Genomic DNA, 25,708 nt, shown 5'->3' with positions numbered 1-25,708 from the left:
TATTCCCCTGTAACCTTATGCAAGCAATGAGCCGGAGCTGCAATGAAAGTTACAGCACGGCCACCTCTAACCCCGCCATGCCTAATCCTACAGTAGAGGACAGTTGGGCCTTATTTTGATTCTTGGAGGCGTTTCACTTCTTATCCAAGAGGCTTCTTCAGTCCTCGCTGACTTCAGAAGTGAGAATAATTACTTGGGATTCCTAATTAGTCAGCTACAATTGAGCAAGCCTCTTGGATGAGAGCTGAAACGTCTTCAAGAACACACACGCCATGCGTAATTACATTTTTTGGGGGAATTTGGGTTTAGTATTCTGACGAACACACAGATACAAATATTTATTTCCAGAGAAACACAGAGGCAACACAATTCCCTAAAGCTGCTGATCTCCAGCGCCCAGACGTGTGGTTTCATATTTTTCTTCCTTAGAAAGAGTCAAGTTCAACACATTGTGTAAAAGTGGGGAATTGGGTTCATAGTGTGTTTAAATATAACCGAGCAGCACCCACTGCGCACCCATTGAGAAGCCCCTGTTATCCTATTTTGAGCCTGAATTGACAGAGCACCCCGGACGGATCTGCTCTCCATAAGAGATAATAGGTGCAGTAGAGGAGCGGCCTCGTGGGTCAGCAGCTCTGCGGGTCTATGTTTAGAGTCCTGGTGGGCGTTTAGAGAGACGGAGGGAGAATGAAGAAGCTTCATCTCCTGGCTGCCTGGAGGCAAGCTTGGGTCGCTTACAAATAGGTCACAATAGGCCTTTCTCGCTCTTTCTTCTTCTTCACGCCCTCTGTCAGTGCTTTAATGGGTTACTGTGACTGAACATGCATGAGCAAAGAATGTGGGGCTGGTTGATTATTATTTTTGAAATGTAGCCTATATTTGGACGCGCGGACTCTGAGGTCGCAGTGAGCCTGCAGCTAGACCACTGCAACGTGTGGGAGTAGGAATCTGGGTTCTGATGTCCTGAAACGTGTCAGACTGCGTGTGAAAAATGCCACTTTGCTCACATGTGCGTTTGCTGCCATAATTGGATGGTTCCATTACTGCATCACTGCACTCCACCGTGTAGCCTATAAAGCCTGCGGGCATTTATTGGTTCAACACGACCTTTTCTCCCCGTGACTGTTAGATGGTTTTCGACAGGAGAAAGAAGAATTAACACCCCCACCTAATGCACAAGTGTTCCTCTATTATTATTGTTTCCCAGCATCATAACCTGCGCCAGGCTGTCAGCACACTCTGCCTTTTTCCCTTTCAGACCTGTTGAAATATGCAGCATGTTCCTCATTTGTCATTATGTCAGCTGGTGTACGGATGAGGAGAAATGCAATCCTTAGTTGACAACTTGCTCCTCCTCTGCGTGCGCGGCTGACTCCGCCCTCCGCTCCTCATGTCGGCCGCTATGTAAGGTGACACCAGCCAATCACGTCTCTTTCCGCTCCTACCTACCAGGACTCCACAGTACGAGGAGGCGGACACTCGGGGTTCGGCTGTATATAAGAAGTTAAGCGTGGGATTTTTGGATCAACGTGCCAGTCTCCAAAGGCGAACACTCTGACCGGGTGATGGTGAGAGCGCACGCAGGGCGCACAGGGAGCGTGCTGACGGTGTGCTGTTGGCTTCACCTGCAGTGATCGGGAGGGAAACCCCGACACCTGCTGCTGCCAGGCCGGGACACGAGCCCACGCTGCCCCCTCCACGCACAGCGCTGTCCGGCCGGTGTGGTGCTGAAGCGCAGGATAGCAGCCTGGTGACTTGGAGCTGAGCCAAGAGACGCTCAACCTGCTAGAATTTTGTTTTAATTTTGTCTTTTAAATTTAAATAGCATCCAAAAAGCGATAAAGACTTTCCATGCATGGATTCGAAGCAAGATAAAACCCCAGAAGAAACAGACAACACAGCGCAGAAGAAGTGATGGCTGGACTACCCCCCGCCCTCGGCGTCACTCCGGCGGTCTGAGCTCAGCAGCGCCTCGAACCCAGCGGAGCCTCCGTAGAGAGACAGAGGCTTTCGATCAGTGAGGTACGCTCAGCCACTCTTACAGAGGAGAAATTAGGCATAGAAATTTGATAGATTGCGCACCAGAAAGGCTCTACATGCAGCTGCGAAAATGGGCTGTATCAGCTCCAAAGCGCCTGTTGGTAAGAATCGCTTTAATTTGCTCTCTCCTAGATAAATAAAAAGCACGCCTGGAGGAAGCCTGATTTTTTTTTTCGCATTTGTTTTGCTGCAGCCTTTCGCGGGGTGCTGAGGCTTAGGAGGGGAATTTTGGGTGCTTGTAGTGCACAGCATGCTGTGCCCGAGATGTGAGACATATGATAGCGCTGCTGAGTCATATGCATATGAATAAGGAGCCTCTGTGTGTTATATTCCCGCTGTGGATGGCTAGAGCTGAAACAGACCATTACAGGTTAATGGAGTGTGCGTGCGTGCGCAGGGGTGCGTTTTAGCGGGGTGGCTGGGAAGAGTTGGGGGGGCTGGCGTCTTGCAGCCTAAACATCGCGATGCTACGAGAGTTGCAAGAAGCTTTTTGGTGAGCACGCCAGTCAGAGGCAGAGAAGACAGAGGTGCTCTTGACACCATTGAGGGATACGCTTTTAAAACGGCTCGTTTAGAATCGGAAGTCTCATCCAGACACGATGGTTCTGACCGCGCTGACCCAGTTTAGTTGCAAGGTAGGACACATTTATTTGCTCTTTACGCGTGCGACAGAAATCTTGAGGTATATCACAGCGTGTTTCTTATAAGTAGAATGATCTCGTCTCGGTGTGATAGATGAGTTCGCAGATATACACGTTTGAAATAAATAAAAACAACAACAACTACGCGGATCAGTCCTTCTAGGCGCACACATGCAGCCATGAATCATCTGCTTGTTGCCAAGAAACAAGCTTCCTGTTGCCACCACATCTACGTGCTCTCACGGTTGTTTACACCTTTTGTACGTGTCTCCCATCCGCTCGGCTGGCGGCTAAACGTCGCCGAGGGCCCCGTCCTCTGTGAGCTACCCCGACCTCTGACGCGTGTCTCCCCCCGTGTTATTTATTTGACTGGGTCTCCTCTAGCCATGAATCAAAAGCCGACCCACATCCATCCATCCATCCATCTATCCATCCATCCATCCACATCTCCCCGATGATGTAAATGTTAAATGCAGCCTTCCACCCTGTGATCCATCCATTATATCCGGGCTCACACATCACCCGCCTCTAATTGGAGGTGTAATCTGTGCTCCAGTCACTTGATGATTATGGCGACTGGTCCCAGTCTCCTTGTGGCGGAGTGCGTAAGGACATGCCCCAAGTCCCCATAAAGCCCACAGACAGTCCGTGCACACAGCGTTTGTGCACATCTACCCACGGTGTCATGCAGGCTGCAGGTCAGCAGCAGCCACCTGTTCCCCTCTCATATTCAGCCTGTATGTAGAAGTGACATCACACCGCTGCTGGTCTTGACCTAATTGTGTTGATTCGCTCATAAGTCTCTCAGAGAACCGGAAAGACACGAGAGAGAGAGATGCACAGCCGAGGTCTCTCTATCTGCAGTTTCCACGACAACGGCAACTACAGAAAGAGAAGGCGTGTGTGTGTATGAGCGAGACCTATAAGCACAATTAACAGATAAATAAAAATAAACTTGCAATCCTCTGGCTTTGAGCGGAGAGGAGACACTGCAGCTCCGTCTTAGGAAGATCACAGTCAAGGGAAGGAGATTAATTAAGATAAAAAGACGTCGAACAAATTAGGCACAGATGGAGGAGTACCGCGGGGCCTCACCAGAGAGCCGCCACGAGTTTCAGTCTGATTCTCCGAGTGAAAAGGCTAATCTGTGGGTTTGATCGAGCCCATTATGGCCACATGTGTGTGGCGTTATAGCTCACAATGCAGCCCGCTCCCCATCAGTTCCATTACATCTGTTGATTTGCTTGTTTGTTTGTTTTTTTTCCCCATTTTGATCTGCAGGCTACAGACACGTAAACCTCCATCCTTCATTTGGCACAGGGTCACAGCCAATCTGTAAAAAAAAAAAAAACATCTCACGGCTACAGGGACTTGTACAGTGACTGGGTTTGTGCATTGCGACCGCGAAGGCAACACATTTCTGGTGAAGTGTGTTACGTGCAGAAAATCTCATAGCTCATGTGTGTTGCATTTAAGGGCAGTAGACCAACTGATCGACATAAAGCTCAGGCTGTGCACATCCGCGTCCATTGCGCGCATTTTCTGAGCATCGCTTGCTGACGTGTCAAACCCTGCAGGGTTTATGCAAACTGCCCAGCCCGCATGCACACAGGCTCATGTGACAGTTTCATTCTGGAAATCAATGGGATGCTACACAACACACGTGCGCATCTTTTACTCCTCCAAACAATACTTTCATTGACCGAGGCGGCCTAGATCCAGAGATACAATACACCCGGGCACCTGATCGCATCACACCCAATTAAACGGCACATATTGAATTCAGCTGTTGGGCAACTTGAGCCCGGGACAGTAAGCGGCGAGTCTTTGACCCGGGGGTGAGTGATTGGTCTTGATATTGGGTTCAATATTTGAGATGGGTGCTGGCGAGTAATCGAGCGAGTTGTTCTTTTCACAGACAGTAACTAGAAACGTGTCCCTGCGGTGGAGGGCTGGAAAGAGGAGCCAGGCTCTGACATTTAGAGGCCCACCTCTTAATCTCGTTTTGCAAATCTGATTTGAAGAGTGGCGAGGGCTGAGGGAGCTGTCCAGGTGCTGAAATGTTCCTGCTGCGCACTGCGCCGAGAGCTCCATGCGCATCAGCAGCAGCAGAGGCCTAATAAACACCTTTGGTCCCTCATGGTCCAAGAGTCTGTCAGGTCACGACGAGGGCAGCTCATAGAAAGGTTAAACTCATGTAATCAGCCGGATGCTTACATATCTGAGGGCAGTTATGTGACGTTTGCAGCCAGAAGGTTGTTTAGTGACATTTGCGCTCTGCGTAGCGCTGCTGCTCCTCTCTGTGTGGCTGCGTTTAATGACGTGATCTGTTCACGTCAGAGAAATGTGCATTTAACAACTGGCTGGTAAAATAAAATTGCAAGGCGCCATCACAGGCATGCCCTTTATTCTGTACTTTTCTTTACACGTTGCACTGCTTCTCTTCCTCTCCGACAAAGCAGCTTCATAAAATATCAAACAGGCTTGGGCTGCTGCCAGAGCCGTACCTGCATGACATGGCATGGCTTTAAAGTGCATGGATGTAGGCCTCCACACCGCCCCCACGTTATCTCACTACATGTAGTCGCTGCAGAACGCACTGCAGCGAAGGAGCCCAGCACTTAGACCTGTACCACACTTTAAAAGGCGTAGATTTCGCAGAAGATGCGTCCTTTTTCAGCAGTTCAGAATACCTGACTGCATTATATTCCACTGAATTGTTACTTTGTGCCTGAATTCTGTGTCTTCCTTTATACAAATACATCTCTACCAATTTCCGGGTGCAGAAAATACACAATTTGGTGTCCAAAATTCACCAGAATGCAAAAATGAAGTGTCTGATTTCTTTTCACTTCCTCAAAACCTACGCCTATCCACACATAATAATCATAATAATAAAGGAAGAGTGGTACAAGCCTAAGCACACATTTAACTCCAATCGCACTAAATACATATTTAAAGTCCAATCTTAAACAACATCCTATTGTTTTTCTGCTTTTCACTCAGATTTAAATCTTTTCAACAAATAAAAATGAGATATTTTGGAATCTTTGCTTCGCAGTTTCCTTCAAAACCTCTTTCTGTATGCTCAGCCTCTCTATCTTTCAAGAAGACATTTAGGGATTGGCTCAGCTCATTTTGGGTATTTCTCTATTTCATATCGATGTCTGATTGGTTGGTTTTCTTTGAGGGAAACTGCAGTGAGATACGGAAACATTACATTCCCTTATATGGTCATGGCCCCCCCTCACCTTGGGGTCCTCGCGCGGGACGCATGGGTTGGCATGGTGACTGCAACTATGACTCCACAGCAACAGGTACGGTCAGCTCGCTCCTTAAATCTCATAGTTGCTGCAGTTCTTGCTCCGGTGACGAAACAGTGCGCATTATGAACAACAACGTTTCCCCGCCACATGAAATCGTTGCTGTCATAATGTCGCGTGTGTTTGAGGTGTTTGAGGAGCAGGAGCGTGCTGCCGGGAGTCTGACCTGTTGCTTTGCTCTAACCTGCACGTGGCTCTCTTCCTCCTGACAGTGGCGGTCGACGGGTCGTTGCGCGTGGACTGGAGCGCGGCGAGCTCACTGTCCGACCTCGCGCTTTTGGGGAGCACGCGGACCTGCTTGGCGCGCAGACTGATTCTGACAGCACCTTTGGGCGCTCTGGACTTCAGCGAGGTGCCTTAACTCTCTCTTTAAAGTTTCAGCTTGGTTTCATTATGCAGCCTTGTAGCCCCACTGACGCCTTCTTTCTTCAGTTAAAGCCCACCTGTGTCTTTAAGATACCTCATAGTTATAGGTGCGCTGTAATGGGAAGGGTATTAGCGAATGTCGCATTTAGTTTGGCAGAATTGTGAGGCGAGCAAAACTTCTCATACCAAAATGGACATTTTCTGAGCCCTTTAATTAGAGTCGAAAACTTTTACTGGCACTTAGTGATTTCTGACAATTAAAGTGTTAATATCGCTTCTCACAGCAGACAATTTGACTTTTCACATGACAGAGAGAACACTGGTGGAGTTCATGGACTCAGATTTGGTTTCAACATTAAGGGGGAACCCCAATTTCTCTAATTTATCACAAAATAAATTTCAGTTTGAATTACACACAATATCAAGTTAGAGTAATTACTGTATTATTATGTCAGAACAACTTGGAGGGTTTATGCAGATCAGAATTTTTAAACATTAATTTAGTTACATGAAAGTAACTGAATTCCTTTGAGTTTAGATTCACTTAGTGTTCTTTCTCTTTCACCTCCTTAAATGTTCATGTAGCATCTATTATTGCCATGATAAATTCATCAGTTTGAATTTATTTGTAAGTCCCCCATCGGTAAAAGCATTAAAAGTGTTTTAACAAGATTTCTGTTACACCCACTTATTAGTTTTACTGCAGTGAGAAGTCAAAATATCTCCCTGAAAAGGGTCAATTCACATTGGAAGCTTCTGGACAAAACTCCACCTACTTTCAAGTGTTTTGGAGGTTCCATGGGTTTTTATTTATTTTTTTATTCCAAATGTTTATCACTTCTCAGTATGGATCTCCTTGATGACTTATAATCAGCATTGTTATTGGCCCTGATAAAACTGTAACAGCTCACCTCTAATTATAATGGTCAGTTTAAGGAAAATACAAGAAAACAATTAAGTTATAGATATACATGATGTGGTGACCTCAAGGTTTGAACTAATCTTTGGTTAACTTATATTACCTGTTCTAATAGCAAAACAATGCACTAATCACCCTATTTACTACTTTAACAACAAACATTTTTGTTAGGTCAAAATAGGTCAAATAATTGTGCATGTTAAGTGATAGAAAGGTCTTTTTATTGTGCCTAAATGTTCCAGTGTTCTGGTACACTGGTTTTATCTCCTGCATTACAGGCCTCACTTCCAGTAGGATAACTGTGATGAAAAAAGTATGTTCTGTGTATATAACTTCATGTGGTTTGAGCCAGGCTTCAGGTAACCTAGTGTATGATAACCTACCGGGGCACTGACCAGATATGCCTAATCAAAGACGACAGTCTCTCTGTAATTCGCCACATGAAGCAGAAAATTATTTTCTTAACCCTTGCTGGTTTAATAATTACCTTATTAATCAAGCCATCCAAGGCTGTAATGTATGTCTCAACCCGGGGTTCTTTCTCTGGTTTAGTTTTCATTAGCGTCGACCAGTTACTTTTCAGTTATTTACAAGCCGTTCATTAGCTATTAATTCTTAATTTGGGACTTAAATGGAATCTCATTGATGTGTAACGTTTCTTTGGACAAAATGTAACACAGGAGCTCTGCTTGAGATCTACAGTGATTGTACTGTTGGTCCACGTCTGCATTATTGGATCAGCTCAGCTGTGAGATGCCACATTTATCTTTGTGAATGTGTATTGGAATTCTACAAGCCTGCAGCACAACACATTTGTATTTCAGACTTTGTGACCCCTTAATTTCAGAGACAGGTGCCACAACAGGATGTCCCGCTCCCAAAACAAACTGAATCTCAGGAACATGTTACTGTAGCAAACAAATGGGTTAAAAAGGAAGACTTTTTGATGAGGGCAGTGGCTCTTAAGAAATGCCATTAGCTAAGGAGCCCCTACTTTTATGAGTATAGAAGATAGGCTGTCAATCTACATGAACAGCACAAAGATGTTGTTCTTTAGGGGCAGTTTATCGTGAGGCTTCAAGGAACGCTTTCTGTAGCTGTTCTTTACAGAAACAAAAAGGAATGATATTGTATTACAAACTATTTAATGCTACGGCTGTGGGAGTTGAAGCAGGATGCTTATAATTGGCTCAGAGATGATGTGAATGATGAATCCACCTTGCCGCTTTTATCCGTGCACACCATCTGGGTGTGAATCTGATGTGTCGCAGTGAGCCAGCCAGGCGGTGATTAGCAGCATCTAAGTGATCCATTATGAAATGCAGCCGCTCACTCTTCATGGGCGGGTCTGTTATTGAACACTGGGCACTGTGAGAGGCGGGTTGGCTGGACTGCTGAGCTCACCACATTTCTTCATCACAGAGGAAGTCCTCTCTAATGCTTTACACTTCAAGGAGCCCTAAAAAGACACAGTAGCTATATTTGGCATTTTAGATGTATTTTTATTAAAGCAGCATTGAAGTAACAACTGATGGTTTCTGGTTAGACATAAATGTCTATTTAATGCTTCAAAGGGGCCTATAATGACGCTAATACCTCATCTCTGATGCCCATTTTAGCTGAGCAACGATGTCTACTGTAGCAGAAAGGAGGAAGGCACGTGTGAGAGTCCTCATTTGGCTCTGGTGGTTGTCGTTTGGTGTTCTGAGAGTGTGACATCATCAGTGCATCAGACATACCAGGAGGAATTGTTCCACTGCGACTGGTTGCCATAGAAATGTTCTCATTGTGGAAAAGTTCAGACAAAGGGAGGGTGAATAAAAACAGAGAGAGAGAAAGGTAGAAATGTGGCATGATGAAGGAGGAGAAGGATGTTCGGGTTATTTTCCACAAGGGGAAGCAGATATCGTGGCAGTTTTTTTCCACTGAAATCATTCATGGCTTGCTTGCTGATATTTATTTGTATAATGACTTTTATGTATCCCTGTGATTGCAGCAGTAGAATGGGCTTCTAAACAAGGAGCGCCATTGTGTTACGTAGTTGATGTCTGGGAAATAAGAAAAGGGTATTTGATTCAATCGCCCAGTGCAGTGGCACAAATTAGATTTCTGCTGTGATGTAACCTTAATTAGCCCCCAAAATAGAGCAATAAAATTGTAATTATTAAATCCTGTGGCATTATATTACAGCTTCAAAATAACAACAAGGTTTTTTTTTTTATGGCTCAGTCACAACAAACGGTGAAACGGTGTAAACAGTACATCTAATGAGCTCCACTGGATTCTTAAATCAAACTTTACAATTAAACCATGACAACTGTTGCACATTGTTTTAAATAGAATCACAGGTTCCATGTAAATAAATAGGTAAAACCTGTTTCAGCCTGTGTGTGTAGGTTTGAGGTAATGCAGATAAGGAGACAGTGGTCAGATTAGTTTTATATCACACACTCTGTCTGCTCTCAGCTCCTAACAGGCATATTGTGTCAAAGAGTCTGTTGTGTTTTTTTTCTGTACTGTCTGCACTGACTGACAGAGACTGTAGTTAACCAGTGATTTAAAAGCCAACGGTGAACCTGAACATATCATGACAGACCCTCCACTGCTCGCTAGACCGTGAAGATTTGTGGCTTCATGTGTGTTTGTACTGCTATTCTGATGAAGGCCGGGTCTCTTGACTTCTAGAGACAAGTGTGCTACTGTTGGATATTCGGCTTAAAATTTAAGGATTATTATACTAGAATTCAGCTTGGTCTTAAGTTAGGGTTTGAAAGGATTTGAGGTGGACTTAATTGTGCACATGTACATGTAGTGGAAAAAGATGCCGCACAGCAGTGTAACTGAAGTGCTGTGTCTGTCCTGAGTGCAGCTGCTGCCTTCCTGTGTATTCACTCTGCTGTTCAGTAGGGCAGTGGGGGAATCAATGGAGGAGCAGAGTCGACAGTCAGCACAATGACACTCAAGCAGAGGATTGTGCTCACTCCTGAAAGTCTCATGTATTTGAATGGAATACAATTTTCTTCCTCCAAACTTAAGAAATGACAAGCTGGCATTCCAGATGTTATTTTCTTCAGTGTAAAAATGACTCCTTCAGATCATTGCTGGGTAAAACGGCTCTGAAATCAGGTTTTGAGGCATTAGGCAGTGTGAGACAGAAGTTTTCAAGTTGGGTCTCCCTGCAGATATATAAAACCCTCCTACACCACACTGAGATGATTTCTCTGGACAACTATTAGAAAACAAAAGATATTTAACTGTAGGTGGACAACATTAACTTGCTGACGTATGATTTTTAATTAAAGACCGACACGACATATAATTCTAATGTTCTTCGAGGGTATATGTCGCATCTCTTTCAGATTATCCTCCCTCTGATCTGTGAGCTGCTCTGTGGCACAAGAGGATTATCAGGCCTCGCAGCAGCAGCTGATTTGATCTCAAGCTCGGGATCCCCCTTTTACTTTTGACAAATCATTTTGTTGTTGTTTGTTTTTTCAGGCTGGTGTTTTGTTGGTATTAAGTGGAATTGACAAGTCAAGGGTCAAGGTCCGGGGGGTGCTTCAGTGATGAGCTAGCTTTGTCGCTGGGGTTTCCTCATTCCCTGAAAGTCAGATGTGGTCTGTAGGAGTTGTGGTTCATTGAAACAGGAAGATTTACTTTCAGAATGATTCAACAATCCAAATGCTCATTATGTTTGCTAATGGTTCAGTTAACAGAGCGAGTAAAGCAGTTCGGTGCTGCTTCTCTAAATGAAAGGAATTGAAACTGGAGCACAATCAGTCACAGTGGAACTGGACCCAGTGCGTACCTGTTGAGATATACTTGTCTGCTCATAACCGTCATCAAATTGCTCAGTCAGCCAAGTGTGTTGACCCATATTGAGTAGCAACACAGTGGCATCAGCTCAGCATGTGGCCTTTACTGTTGACGTGCCGGGTTCCCACGTGAGTAGAGGTAGGGCTATAAAAAGAGTTGGCAGACAAAGGAACTTGTCAACACCTGATACTCCCTCTGTGGTTTGACTTTACAGAGCAGACAGATTTGATGCAGGACAGACAGGGTGGAGGTCCATCCTTTGTCTTCTCTTCTCTTAACTCTCAGCAAGGAACTACAGGGCCTATTGAGCTGTCTGCCCACAGAGCTTCACGAGTTCCCTTACAAGAGATTTGTAAATTTTTTTATAACTGATTGAATTATAAAATCTTCTATCAGTCACATCTGGAACCACTCGAGAGGCCCACTTGGCCAGCAGCTGTGTGGATAATGTGCAAATATAAATCAGTTGAAGTTAATACCAGAGTTATGCTCCTTTTTTCTGTTAATCTTCCTTTTTGCTGTGTTTGTGGCAAAATACTGAGTAGTGCTGTGAGGCGTTTCATCCCAGTTACCTCAACAAACTGTTACTTTGCAGATCAACCTGCAGAATAACTTGACAAACGACCAAATCTAACATGCAGCAGCACCTATTCACCATCATCCCTGCTGTTCTGTTTTTAAATGCCTGTCGCCACTCTTCAACATAAGATATGCAAATCAGGAGTGTTTAAACTGGACCTTTAACGTGCTATTGTACATTAAATCACATAATTAAACATAAATGTAGTCGTGCTGATGAGTAGCTGCTGAAATAATCATCATTCAGCACAAGTCAGTATGAGTGTGCGCCTGCTCTCTCGGACATGCATGTGTGCGTTGCTGTCATACAGCCTGTGACTCATTAAAACACTGATTGGTGTGTAAAAAGAAAATCCTGCTGTTTTCAAGGCCATGAAGTACACTGAAGTAGTTTGAGTACTTTGAACATTGAAGTCTCTTTTCCATCAAAAGGCAGCACTGGGTTTTCCTGTGAGTCATAGCAGGCTGTATTCAGATCTGGCTCACATTCATGCTGAGTTACTGTACAAGTTTTCACACAGTCTTTTTTTTTTTTTTCTTGTCGTTTCAGGTGAATGTTGATGACACCATTGAAATGTTACCAAAATCAAGACGAGCTCTCACCATTCAAGAGATTGCTGCATTAGCACGATCCTCCCTTCATGGTAAGAGCAGCATTTAACACAGACAACTGCATGAAACTTGATATACTTGATAATATAAGTGCATCCACTGAAAATGAGCCACCATAGCTGTATTATAACCTCTGATATTTGCCATGTAGGTATTTCCCAGGTAGTGAAGGACCATGTGACAAAGCCTACAGCCATGGCGCAGGGCAGAGTAGCCCATTTAATAGAGTGGAAAGGTTGGTGCAAGCCTATAGACACTCCTGCAGCGCTGGAATCAGACTTCAACTCCTATTCAGACCTCACTGAAGGAGAACAGGAGGCACGTTTTGCTGCTGGTAAGATATCTTACTAATTATAGAAATGTTACAGAAAAACTTTTTTCTAATGCACTCAAACCTAAAGCTTAAAAAGACCACTTGAGAACAAATACAATGAAATAATGACTGAGACACACAGGGCAAGAAAGCTATGTGCAAAGTAATGGTGAAGTACCACAGAGGAGGTTGTGATTATATGAGAAACCATCATAACAAATTACAGAATGACAGGTTTATATGATCATTAGTTATAGTTAATTAATGGTAAGAAATACACCTCATATACCCACCAGTGTTGATGAGAGCTCATATTAAACCAGCATTGGAAACAGCGTTATACGGATTTCACAATGATCTTTAGGTGTTTAGGTATATATAGAGAAAGTAGCCAATCCCTTATCCGATCTATGATTGCCATCTCGTGTGCATCTTGATATCTTATCTGGATCAAGAAAATGTTTGTATCAAGTATAAACACACACAGAAGGCACTGCAATCTGATTGTTATCTGACTGGCCAGACCACATGTGAGGTGGTGTGGTTTGTGATTGGATCTCAGCCAGGTTTGGATCGCAACAAGGTCAACCACAGTATCAGAAGGGCAGTGAGGGGATTTAGTATTGCCCTTTAATATTGTTGGGAGACAAAAGACAGATTGAAACACTGAATCGTACACTTTGAATACTGCAGTTTATTGGCATTTTAAATGCCTGATAAATACAAACATCTTTCAAAGTTCACACTAGCTGTTTTTAATACTGGATTTAATCCTGAGCTGAGATAGCGCTAACAACATCACATAAATAAAGACTTAATGCAACATATTTTGTAGTCTACATATTGTGCCTGCTGGCAAATATACCTATGTTGACAGTGTAGAATGCTGTCACTTTGAAAACAAATTGGAATAATAATTCAGCCTACATCCTGAAAAAAAAACTTCAGATGAGCCTTTCCTTGGCATAGGAAAGACAAGTAAAAGCCATATGGCAGCATGGCGTCACTGGACCTGGATGACTTGCTTATTGACAGTCAGCCAGATCTGCCTACCTAATCTGAATACTGAGATTTATTCTCAATACAGACAAAGACAGCACGAATACTGATAGATAGATAGATAGATAGATTACATGTTTGTATTTGTCGTGCCCAACTCTTCTCCACACTTGGATGGCTTGTTCTTCTCAGACAGCACATACCTACAGCTCATCTGTTTCCACCACCTTTTACTGACTCACTTCATCTTTGACTTCACATACACTTCTGCCTCATCGTCTCATCAACCCCCTCTCACACCATCCCCTCTTTAAATGTTCCTCTCTGCCCTCTGTCTCAGTATTTCCTCTTTTCCTGTCTTTTTCACCCTGTCCCTTCTGCCTGCTCTCCCTCCGTTCTCTTGCTCGCTCCCTGCAATGCAGACTCTCAAGGTTAATTTGCACAGTAAGGTTTTGCTCCTGGCTAGTGCCACCGTGACTGAGCGATTTTCCTCTGTGCCTCCTCTGTTCTGCTTTCTTTTTTCTTTCCTTCTTAATGTATAACTATTTACAGGACTTGTCTTCTCTGCTCATACGTCCGTCTTTGTGATTTTATTCATGCACCTGTAATGACGACTCAAAGAAACTGATTTATCATAAGTAAAGCAGCAAAAATGCTCGCAATCAAGCATATAATACATCGATAAGCCAGGTTCTATCAGCATCACACAGCACAGTTTGAACCTAGCCACTCACTGCATGTCACACACAAATTTATTAATAATAATGCTTGGTTGTAAGTGGCTCTTAAACATGTGAACCTTAGACCGAATTTCAGATGAGCTATTACTTTGCATTATACTCCTCGGCTCACATCATCAGTGTGCGTTCAGCCCATCGGGAGCTGCCAGTAGTGCTGACTCCGTTTATTTTTGTCAAGTTTCTCCTTGTAGTCCGGTGATGGTGTTACTGTGGGTGACTGGACGTACAGTGTGAATGTCATCAAGTCTGTTTGTACGTATAGTGAGCACGTGCAAATGTGTGAAGTGAGTGTTTGGCATGCTTAGTGTGTACTAAGGCTTGTTACGCTAAAACATAACGGTATATGTTTATTTGTGTAGGAGGCATCCTGAGAATTGAAAATGCACTGCAGGTGGGTTGTCCTGTTGATAGACTGACTTCTGCCAACACACACACACACACACACACACACACACACACACACACACACACACACACACACACACACACACACACACACACACACACACACACACACACAGACAAGACCTTTGAAGTCAATCCTGCAGTGTCACTCCATGCTCCGTGGAACTGGCTGCTAGCCTTGATCAACAGAGGGACCTATGCCACTGTGCGTTTGTGTGTGTGCATGAATGAAAGAGACAGAGTGTTTGTGAAACAATATGTGTGAAGTACATGTGTGTAAAGGGTGTGTGTGTATGTGGCTGTAATCCAGGTTCTGGTGCACTGCAGCGTAGCAGAGATGTGTGTGGTCTTACCAGGTTTGCATTATTCCTGCAGCAAATATGCCTGTTAGAATATTTAAACTGGGAAATTGGTGTTGAAAGTTGAACAAAATGTCTTTGCTACAAGTGACTGCAGAATCCAACGATGCAGCAGAGCTTTGACAAAGACATTGCATCAAGCCGGATCTGTTTACCACAATATTATTATTATTTATTATAATGTTGCAGACCACAGTGATGGGACAGATTAACCAACCACAGATCTTTTCATCCAGATCAGGTCAGATAGCAGCAAAGAAGCAGCATGTGGTGTTGCAGTGGGGTGAACAGAGGACTTTCACTTGGGAGGGTGAACTCCAGATAATAGTCAACAAGTCAGTTTAAGTGATTTTTAGGAGTACAAACAAAAAGGGATTCTTTGATTACAGCACTCTTAAATGTAAATATTTTTTGGTTTCTTTCTCTATTCCTTCTAAACTGATTATCTTTAGGTTGTGGACAAAACAAAACATTTGAGGATGTCGTCTCGGAATTTGGGAAACGCTGACTGACATTTCCTTTACAATTTTCAGAAATTATATAGAGCAAACAATTAATTGATTAATGGAGGAAATACAATAATTTACAATGAGCATCACCATCAGTTGCAGCCCTGTTCATGAGACAACAGGAGTCATGACTCTTGTGGTGGCTGTGGTTCAGGTGGTAGAGCAGTTGTTCCCTGAGCACAAAGTCGCCACGTGTCCTTGGGCAAGACACTGAACCCCAATGGATGTATGACATTTTATTTGTTCATACCTTGGTAGTATTCAAATGTAAAGCACTTTGAATACCACCAAGGTAGGAAGGTGCTATATAAGTGCAGAGCATTTACAACTCCATGCTCTAATTTTGCTCTGTGTGTGCTTGATGTCAACATGAACAACTTGCTCACAAGTTCATCAGGTGAAATGTCACAGCATGTTTCATGTGATCATTACAGATACCATTCTAATTGTATCTGCATGAGTTACTATTACCTTTAAACCAAACCTCGAGGGAGAAAATATGAGACCTTTAATTGTAGTATTTAAAGCTTCAGAGCTCTGGACCCTTTGGAGGGTCTGCTGCCACCAAAATATCAATGTGTTTTATAGGCAATTTCTCATAAAGCTCTGAAGTTGTACTTCAGGTGTAGAAGTGGAGTGCTTGTGTTCATCATGAGCACATTTTTGCACATGACTGGTTGTAACCAAGCAACCACTTCATTTTGATATTAACACAGTTATGCAGAAATAAAAGTGGGGATTCAATGTCATAGATGCCATCTGCATCAGTAGAGAACAGTTTAGAGGGCTGTGTGTTAGTCTGTTTTTGACCATTAAATAATATTAAACATAGTACTGGTCAGCATTAAAGTAGGCCACCTCCAGCATGTTTCTGGGTATAATTTTAAGATCATTCAGACAGAAGAAACGGGTACTGTGTGTGTGTAATTGCATAGATATCTGTGGGCGTACAGCATCTCTTTATCCCTATTTTAGTCTTTTTTGTGTGGTATGTTGGTCAGAGACAGATAAAACAAGTGTATGCAGGTGAAAACTCTTTTTTCCTCTGTTAAAGCAATTACAAAAGATTTTCAAAGTAGGACTGAACAGCAGCCTGCGCAATTCTGTTTGCTGAAGACAGCGTCACTGTTTGTGAGGAGAGTTCAGGGTCCAGCTCCAGTGAAAGATGAATGAAAGCATCGATCTGGCTCTGTGGGAGACAAGGCACAAATACTGAGCATTGACCAGAGAGTCAAAGAGAGAGATGTAAAGAGAAGAAGACCGAGGAAGGAGAAATCAAAATGAGAAGTGAGGGACAAGGCTGAAAGATTGCAAAGTGAAAGGAAAGAGAATGGTAAGAATGAGGAGAGTCAGGTGAGTCGATAGAGCGCTTTATTGAGAGACGAATGAAAGAAAGGCATGGCATGCAGGAGAACTGGGAGGAATACAAAGCAGATGGACTGAGGGGAAGAGAATGAGGGTGAGCAGAGAGAGAAAGAGGAAAAGAGAGAGGGAGTCTTAGGCTGTGATTGGCCAGCTGCTGATGATGATTGGAAGTGATTGGTCATTTGGACCTTGTAGCTTACTGTTTCTGGCACTTGCTGAGTCACCTCACACATACACAACATGCACACATACACATTGATGTTCCCGCTGTGGCCTTATATTTGTGTGTTTTACATGTATGTGATGAGTGTTTGTAGTTTGGAAAATATAGTTGTTAGTCTGGGAGGCTATTGAATGCAGCTACAGATGCAATCAACCTAGATTATCACCTGTATTATTTAGTTTTTCTTGGATTTTTCTGCAATGAGCTACAAGATGCAGCGGAAGCAGTTTTGTGTACACACAGACAAACAGATATACCAGGTAAATGTCTTAAGTACACTTGACAAAAGTACAGACCAGGTTTTAAAATGCTGTACAGCCTGCAATAAGTCCTCTCTGCTGTGCTTAGTTTTTGTTTAATTTGTATCAGAAAAGTGTGATTTTTATTTTTTTATTTTTTGTCGCTGCTCTGTAGAAGATGTTACACATTCAGCTCCGGGTTGGCAAAATACCCATAGCCCCGATGCTTATGAATCTCTTGACATATCTTTTATCCCTCCTCACTTTTTTTTAGGAGCAGAGAGCCACAGAAAACCTCTAGTGCTGCAGCAGGCTTTTCACTTTTAGTCAGCTGAGGCTGGCGTTAGTTAAAATGAGAGAGACATCAGCCGCTGCACATGAGCAGTAATTAATTCATGTTAATTCTGTAACGACAAAATGAAAAGTTTGGCTGCTCTTTTAGTATGACGCTCTTTGGATTCAGTCAAAGATTGTGAGTGAAAGGACTCTGCAACACTATTGTGGCTCTCCAGAGTTCTACTGTGTTTTTGTGTTTAAGTCTCCTCATATCATGCCGACATTTCTATCCTGCTTCAGATTCGGTGTTGTATGAATAGAACTGCTTTGATCTGATCTGCTAAGAGGTGCTATGAGCATCCCTCATGGATGTTACAGGGCAGGACAAAGCAAGAAAGACCCTAAACTCAGTAATACTGAGTGTACATATTATACAAACAGTGGTTAGGGCATTTATCTACCTCAGTGGCAAAGAGAGCAGACTTATGTTACAGGCTGTTATTCCTTATTTTACCTGTTTCTCTCCATGTTTAGCTCACAGAGAAGACAGCCTGTGTTCATTCATCTGGATTTCATATTTTGTTTGGCAGATATATTCGTATTTGCTCAGTAGATTCTTTACCCACGTTTTCTTAGCGAGCCGCTCCATTTTTTTCATACTAGCCATGACTTAAACAACACTTTCAATGATATAAAACTTGACCTTCACTATTTCAATGAAAGTGTCAATGCCGATTACTTCACAAAAGTCATTTTTTTTTTTTTTTTTTTAATTTGAGAGACGTACCGATTTGGCTTGGGTCGTCCTTGTGTATTTTCCAACTCTCTGACTCCCCAGCATTAGCAGGAATGCAACCTGCAAAACAACGTGATCAAACACTCGGTGACCTCCGTTGCAAGTGCAGCAGCCAAATTCCCGCTGAAGAACATTGACTGTAATGGGAGTGCTGTCTGATTCTACGCTGTGCACTTTGTTCCTGACACAGACCTGCCAGTCACAAAAGGCGACATGACGTGGAGCCACAATGCCTCATGGTGCCTTCCTGTTACCATGCCAACATGCATAGCTCATGTGTGCATGTGTGTGCTTGCAGGTGTGGCAGAGCAGTTTGCCATAGCGGAAGCTAAGCTGAGGGCCTGGTCCTCTGTTGATGGCGACGAGTCCAACGATGACTCATATGACGAAGACTTTCTGCCTGCCAACGAGCCCGCCACACAGAGCACAGGTAAACACACACACTAAAGCTAAATCACATTTATTCCCTTCATATTGTCCCCTTCCATCCTAAAAGCCCATTACACACCCTCGTCCTCATCCATCTCTCTCCGCTCTCCCTTGCTCTGCATCTTTCATTGTCCCAGTGCCCCAGTTTTCATCCTCTCCCGACATTTTTTTTTTGTTCCTCGGCGCAATTTGATATCCCTCCTGCAAGTTTAATATCATTTCCTTTGCTGCAGAGACGGAGCCTGTGCGAGGATGGTGTGTGAGCGGGTTATAAATACACACAGTGTATTTGACCATGGCTGTGTGTACGTGTGTGTTTGTGTGCATGTACCAAAGCTTTCATCTTGATTACACGGCACCGCCAATAACCTGTACTGAAGCTAATAACATTCAGCTCATTGCTGCTTCTTTGTGTACATATATTCATCAGTGGCTTCTTTCCTTCTGATAAAGGCCATTTCAGGATTGAAGTTTCACTAATATCAGCCATGTACATGATGTTGGTCAGCTTTACATGGGCTGTAATCTGAGTCAGTGATGCTACTTCACTGTCACAGATTTTGACCTTGAGTGCTTCAGCAGTTTTCTGGTTACAGACACATAATGTGCGTCTTTGCAGACTGTTTTCTCTCGAAAACAGAAGACGATGATGTGGCTCCATCACGTCACATTTTATACGACTGTAATCAAGCATTTTATTGTATTCTAATATTTATTGTATTATTATATTGACATATTTCCAGTAAAGACATATTTCTGTGGACTTTGATTGTCACTACTGTACATGCATTGCTTTAATTTGTGGATCGCTGATACTTTAATGGTTAAAAGCACTTCTTTGTTCTTCAAAATTATAGAATTATTAGGTTTTAAAATTAGAATAGTGCTATTTGTGTTTTTCGGCCGTTATTCAGCAGTAGCAATGTAACCAAAACCCACCTTATGTGATGAACATAAGTGAGTTTAGCTTCCCAAAATTATTATCTCAAAGGTACTCTGTGGAGTTAACAGGTTGAATGTCATTTCATCCACATCAATAATTAGTAAAGCAGATTTAAGAAAAAAGTTAAACCTGTATTGTGTACACACACACACACACACACACACACACATACATATATTGTTTACATCTGTGTTTGCACAAAATGTCAGTAAAACTCAAGATACAAACATCTGCTCATCAAAACATTACTCTGTGGCACCAGGTACTAAGATAAGCTAATCTTTATTACTCCCATGTCAGGGGAAATTTCCCATGTTACAGCATACAGTAAGACTCCACAGGGTACTTTAGATGAACAAAAAATGTAATGATGAGTGTTGATGTTGCAACCACTCAGAAAATACTTTCAGAACATTACTATAGTTTGGTCTCATATTTCTTCTCCTATTATTGTTCTTCTTCCTTCAGGACTTCATGCTCACAGTCTGTATCATTCCCTCTAGATGTGCCATCTTATCCTCCCTACTTGAAGGACCTGATCCATAGCCAGCTTTGCCAGCACCTGGGCTTCCGAGCCCCCTGCTGCGAGAGTGGAGGAGGAGGTGGAGAGGGAGGTGGCAGCGGAGAGCCCTCCCCTACAGCAGGCTCCCCAGACACCCTGTGCTCCAGCCTCTGCAGCCTGGACGAGCAGCACCCACTGCTGCGTGACCTGGGTGGGCACCGTGGCACCCACTCCCACAGCAACGCCGCTGAGCTCGCCGCAAAGATCCTGTCGGCGCTGCACGGAGGGGAGGAGCTGCTGCTGGCCCGACTTCAGAGGGTGGGGCAGAGCGGGCCCGGCGGGGGGGACTGTGGCTTCCACAGCCTGCGTGGGGGCGGGCGGAGCATCAGGCCCTGCGGGGGTCAGGACTCTCCTTGCTACTCCATGTCTTACTCCGAGACGTACCTGTCGCCCGGTGAGGACGACGACACCCCCTGCAAGGACTATGAGAGCACCGTGTGCCAGGTGGAGGCAGAGGGCAACGGGGTGGAGTACCCACCTGACTATGACCCACGCAGGAGGGTGTCCGACGTGGCTTCCTCTGGGGTGGTTTCCCTGGATGAGGAGGATGAAGAGGAGGAGGAGGAGGAAGAGAGGGCAGGAGAGCCAAGCAACCAATGACTCCTCTCTTCTCACCTCAGTGTTGAATCCCTCCACAGTCTATGGAGGACTGTCTTTTTTGCATCAGCTCCCCCTCTCCTTCATGGCGTCTGAAAAGTTTGAACCTCTGAGCATGTTGTATTTTTTTCTCCTCTGACTGATATAGAAATCATCCGTCTTTGCCTTACTTGCAGCATTTCAGCTCCTCCTCTCCACCTCGTAACTGCTTTGCCCCCATCCCACGTATCACCTCTATTTTCTTTGAAGGCGTCCAAACAATCTTTTTTATCAGTGTGAAAACAGTGAGTGCTGGACTTGCTCCAGCGGTCCAGCGACTGACTCGTGGGTATGACGCTCACGGTTTTCGGCTCTGTCCCTACCTGCGAAGCAAACAGACGCCACCACCAGGCAGACAGAATGACTGAGAGTCCAGAACTCTGACTTATCTTTGCATGTGTTTTGCAAGTGCTGAAATCAATGGGCTGACCCGGTCTTGAGCACGATTTGTAATCTCAGCTGTTCAGTATAACCCCTGCCCATCTCCCCAGCGTCTCCCATGGGGGGGCAGGTTGACACTGCATCCTGGGACCTGCCCTTACCACCACCACCACCACCCCTCTTTCCTCCTTTGCAAGAGACTAAATAGCATCCTTTTGGGCATGGCTTGCTGAGTATGCCAAACTATTTAACCCTGTCACTACCAATTATGAGCAAATGCTGGAATGTTTTCAAAGTGACAGGACATAGTATGTATTTTAAAATAACAAAGTTTAAAAAAAGATTTGTCACAAATGATATGACAGAAATGATATGCTTTTATTGTACTAGTTTTCTATCACTCAAACATGTCGTGGTTCATATTATTCCAAACATCATTATGATGGACATCTGCCATAATGATCAACTAAAGCTACTGGATATTTTTGGGGGTTCTGTGGATTCCTGCATGGGAGACACAAGAACTTTGGTTGTCTTAAAAAAAATCCACAGCAGCATCAGCAGCAGCAGCAGCAACGGCGACAAACACAAACAGAATGTTCCTGAAGTGACCCTTTGGCGATAGGTGTTCGGCAGGAAGGTTGTAAAGACAGAAAAGTTTTTTCTGTGAAGAGAAAAGTTGCATCGGAGATTTTCTATATTTTTGTATGCGTTGTCTTGCTTTGATCTCTTTGCCTATGCGGCGTGCCAGTGTATGTGGTTTTTTGCACGAAGCTAACGTGGCTGTAGATTTCTCCTTTTCTTCGTTATCACTGTGTGATATAGTCTACTGGGAAAAAAATAACAATACAAATGTGAAAAGTTTTTATTTTATTTTTTATTTCAAAAGAGGATACTGTGATACGGTTTGTTATTGTCATTTGTCATGATCCTCATGAAGAGCTCTTATTTTTTTCCTTATTTTTCAAAAATGCTCTTCATTCTTTCCTCTCATACTGACTCTTGAAAAGCTTTGCCTTTTATTCTGTACTTTCCCTTCTTTTCTATGATGCTTGCAAAAGGGCATGTTTGTGTGACACATGCAGAAATCTCCCATCTCCATGGTGACGTGACGAACCCCATTGAGGTTCTCCCAGAGGGACTGTCATTCATACAACTCAGGAAATCTCATTGGACCAGAGCATCAATGCATCCCGCCTGCACGCACAACGCCACTCGTCTCTCATCCTCCACCTCAGTGTGTTAGTGTGTGGATGTTTGAGTGAGAGAAAGCCTGGTGTGCGTAGTTATTTTCTACAAATAATTAAAGCACAGATTCAATCCCCACGTCCCCTCTTTTATGTTGTTTGACTGTTTAGAAAAGCCTCAATGTGTGAGTCTGCATGTATGACGTCCGTGTGTGTGTGATTGCGAGCGTGGCTGTGTTGTAAGATGTCAGCGAGCGATTCAAGCTCGCACTATATATCCATTCCGAAACCCCTCCAATGCAGCGAGTCCCTTTAAAACAGTGTCTGGTGTAGCCGAGCTCTTGTTGGAGGTGAACTTTTACTGGTGCTGGAGGTTTTAAAATAATAGCATACAGTACATAAAATGAATTTTGAACTCAAAATTATATGAAAACGAAAAGTCCCTGTAAGGAGAGTTGCAAAAGACAGCGACAACTCAGGTGGAACCATTGAAGCTGTGCCTTTCATTCATCACCTTTGACCTCCCAAGTATCATCATCATCATGAAATCCTTCATGTCACTCAGGCCCAAGCTTGGCTTCCTTGCCCCCCCCCTCTAAACGTGCTAGAGGAAAATAGAGTGCTGCTACCATGAGTTTGAGGTAGACGGAGGCGCAAAATGTCCTGTTGCATCTCGTGCTGTAGCCGTAGGTTACAGCAGGGCGATGTGCGTCATTGTCCTTTTGGTTGTCATTAAAAGCCGTGCGATACTGGCGAGGTGAGGTTGTGCTTTTGTCCGGGCGCAGTGTCGCGAGTCTGCCATTGTTCACCGACTCCCCCCTTTTCCTCTATTTATCAGCTCACTTTGTCCGCCACTGTGCATCCATTTGCTCTGTCTGTCTATCTGCTATCTGAGTGTCCCCATCCTCTCCCCGGGCAACGTGTATGAGAGAGAGGAAGAGAAGGCGGGCACCTTGGTGTGATGCGTTTTTCATTCAGCAAGCTGTCTTGCTCTCTCCCACATCCCACACTTTTTTTTTGTTATTATACTTCTGAGGACCGTGACCACCTTCATTCATTAACCTTCACCCTGACTCCATCCTAAATGTCACCCTTTGTAGAAGTGGCACCGTTGTGGATCTCCTCATCTTTATATCCTTATGAGAGTGTTTTGTCCTCATGAGAATAGAAACAGAAGATTTCCCGCTGACACACACGCAGACAGCCTGATGAATGTGTCCCCTCTCCATCCTGCTATCACTGCTCTGTCATTTCCTGCCTCACCCTCCTTTCCTCTCCTCCCACCTCTCTTTGTCTTTGTCCTTTCCCCTCATCCTGTCTCCCCCTTTTTCTTTCCCTCCCTCTCTCCCTCCATCAGTCCCTGCAGGGGGTCATTACATAACTAAGAGGACATCTGAGTGCTACCTTTGCCGACAGGCAATTAGCCTGCGATTATAAAACCGCCTGATGATCAGAGATGTGTATCTCTCTCCTGTCTGTCTCTTTTTTTTTTTTTTTTTACCCTTTTCCCCTTCACTCCATCTGCACCGTCCCTCCCTCCCTCCCTCCCCTTTCTCTCCACCCCCTCCTCACCTTCACAAGTTGTTTTTTTTTTCTAAGTGGCATCAATTGAGGTAAGCTGTCCCAGAAAACTCCTCATGGTCTTTTGTTTTGGTGCTCGCCTCTCTGTTTCGAAAGTGATTCATATTTTGTAGACCAATAACAAGAACCCCTGACTGTCCTTGAGTCAAGCAGATATCTTGAGTGTTCCTTATTGTGCAAGTGTGTGTGTCTCTAGGCAGTGTATTTTAGTTTGTTGCTTCAGGCAAGCGCTGACGTTGGATAGTTATCAGAGAGAAGTGCTCCAGATTCTGTGTGTGTGTGATAGTGGTGGGAGAACCCGGTGCTATAAAAAGACATCAAAACATCTGTCGGACAGTGTCAAGGCAAGAGGAAGTATGAATATTCAGCTGGCGGTGGCACCCCTGTCACCCTGTAACCTACTTACCATTTAAAACAAGGAAAGCTAAAGGGCCGAGGGAGCGTCTCCCCACGCCACTGGCCCTCAGCAGTGAATACTAGGACAAACCACAAGTGAGACTCAGAGTGTGAAAAATGCTGCAGGAGCTGAGTATAGCAAGTGCAATCTTCACAGACAGAGATGGTCTTTGTTTAACCCACATTAGCCTCCACTGTCTTAATTAAAACGTCCCGTAATCCTCAGGGGGTTTGGGTTCACACAGTGACACACACGTAGAATGAAGGGAGTCTTACAGTGCAGACGGCTTGTGAGAGTTCAGAGAGCAAAGCCATACTACTCACCCAACAGAGGCAAAGACACGAACTGAAACTGTATAAGGAAATAGATGACCCAAAATGAATGTACTGCCCCATCCTTGCCCTAATTGGGATGCATATCACTATCAGCATCAGTCCAGCACACATTCACCCATCCCCTCCCTCTGAATCTCAATCCCCTCTCTTTCCTTTTCCTCTTTATTTTCTTTAGAATATTTTCCTTCCTCTTTTGGCTGAATGTAATTATTTGAATATTACCATGGATTTGAAAAAAAAAATCTTTGTTTGCTGCATCTGGTATTATTTCGAGTTAATAAAATATTGTTATTGTTCTTTGCAAAAAATACAGACCTGGTGTCCTGGTTGTTTTTTATGTTATAGTGGACAGAGAAACATTAATCTCACAGGATTCCAAGCAGTGTTTTATGGCTTTGAATAGATAATGAACTATTACATTCACCCCTTCTTACTCCTGAACATTCACCGTGGAAACGCACCATAAACCCTGTTGCAATTAGCTCCCTGACATGACGACATCATCATTATTAAGTTATTAGCAGGGCAAAGGACACTTGTCAGAGACCTGCACAGAGTGGACCTGTTCTTAGTGATCCTACAGCTGTAAGTATTTCATTTTTCCATGACATCATGGGCCCCTGGGGAGCTGCTAATTCATTTGGTGGGTCAGCAGAGAGAGAGAGAGAGGACAGAAGAGCGTGATGAAGCTTAAACTAAGACGGGTGTAAATCATCATCAGGGTTCGGGTCGTTGGA

The 25,708-nt window shown here is 43.9% G+C and overlaps 1 protein-coding gene across 6 annotated transcripts; it reads left to right on the top strand.

Moving 5' to 3' along the window:
* Positions 1–1,457: 1,457 nt before the first annotated feature.
* On the top strand, positions 1,458–25,283 carry fam131ab (family with sequence similarity 131 member Ab). Of its 6 annotated transcripts, none has more exons than XM_022222283.2 (6): positions 1,458–2,022; positions 6,217–6,356; positions 12,235–12,328; positions 12,448–12,630; positions 18,819–18,950; positions 20,396–25,283. In XM_022222283.2, exons 3-6 carry the CDS (start codon positions 12,259–12,261, stop codon positions 21,052–21,054), a joined length of 1,044 nt encoding a protein of 347 aa, XP_022077975.1. In that variant the 5' UTR covers positions 1,458–2,022; positions 6,217–6,356; positions 12,235–12,258; the 3' UTR covers positions 21,055–25,283. The 6 variants fall into 6 exon arrangements, with proteins under 6 accessions (XP_022077975.1, XP_022077966.1, XP_022077950.1 ...); XM_022222253.2 differs by lacking the exon at positions 1,458–2,022 and adding an exon at positions 2,026–2,141; XM_051957771.1 differs by lacking the exon at positions 1,458–2,022 and adding an exon at positions 2,485–2,675.
* The last annotated feature ends 425 nt before the right edge of the window (positions 25,284–25,708 follow it).

This window comes from Acanthochromis polyacanthus, chromosome 13, assembly GCF_021347895.1.
Source record: "Acanthochromis polyacanthus isolate Apoly-LR-REF ecotype Palm Island chromosome 13, KAUST_Apoly_ChrSc, whole genome shotgun sequence".
NCBI classification, from domain to species: Eukaryota; Metazoa; Chordata; class Actinopteri; family Pomacentridae; genus Acanthochromis; species Acanthochromis polyacanthus.
Note: the sequence above shows the minus strand (reverse complement) of the source record. Positions and strands in the feature narration are given on the sequence as shown.

What these genes read in the sequence shown, in the direction of transcription:
- fam131ab (XM_022222253.2), top strand. Translation starts at nt 2,111, where the DNA reads ATGGGCTGTATCAGCTCCAAAGCGCCTGTTG. An exon ending in GCGCTCTGGACTTCAGCGAG is followed by an intron (nt 6,357 to 12,234) that starts GTGCCTTAACTC and finishes TTGTCGTTTCAG; the next exon opens with GTGAATGTTGATGACACCAT. An exon ending in GGAGGCACGTTTTGCTGCTG is followed by an intron (nt 12,631 to 18,818) that starts GTAAGATATCTT and finishes GTGTGCTTGCAG; the next exon opens with GTGTGGCAGAGCAGTTTGCC.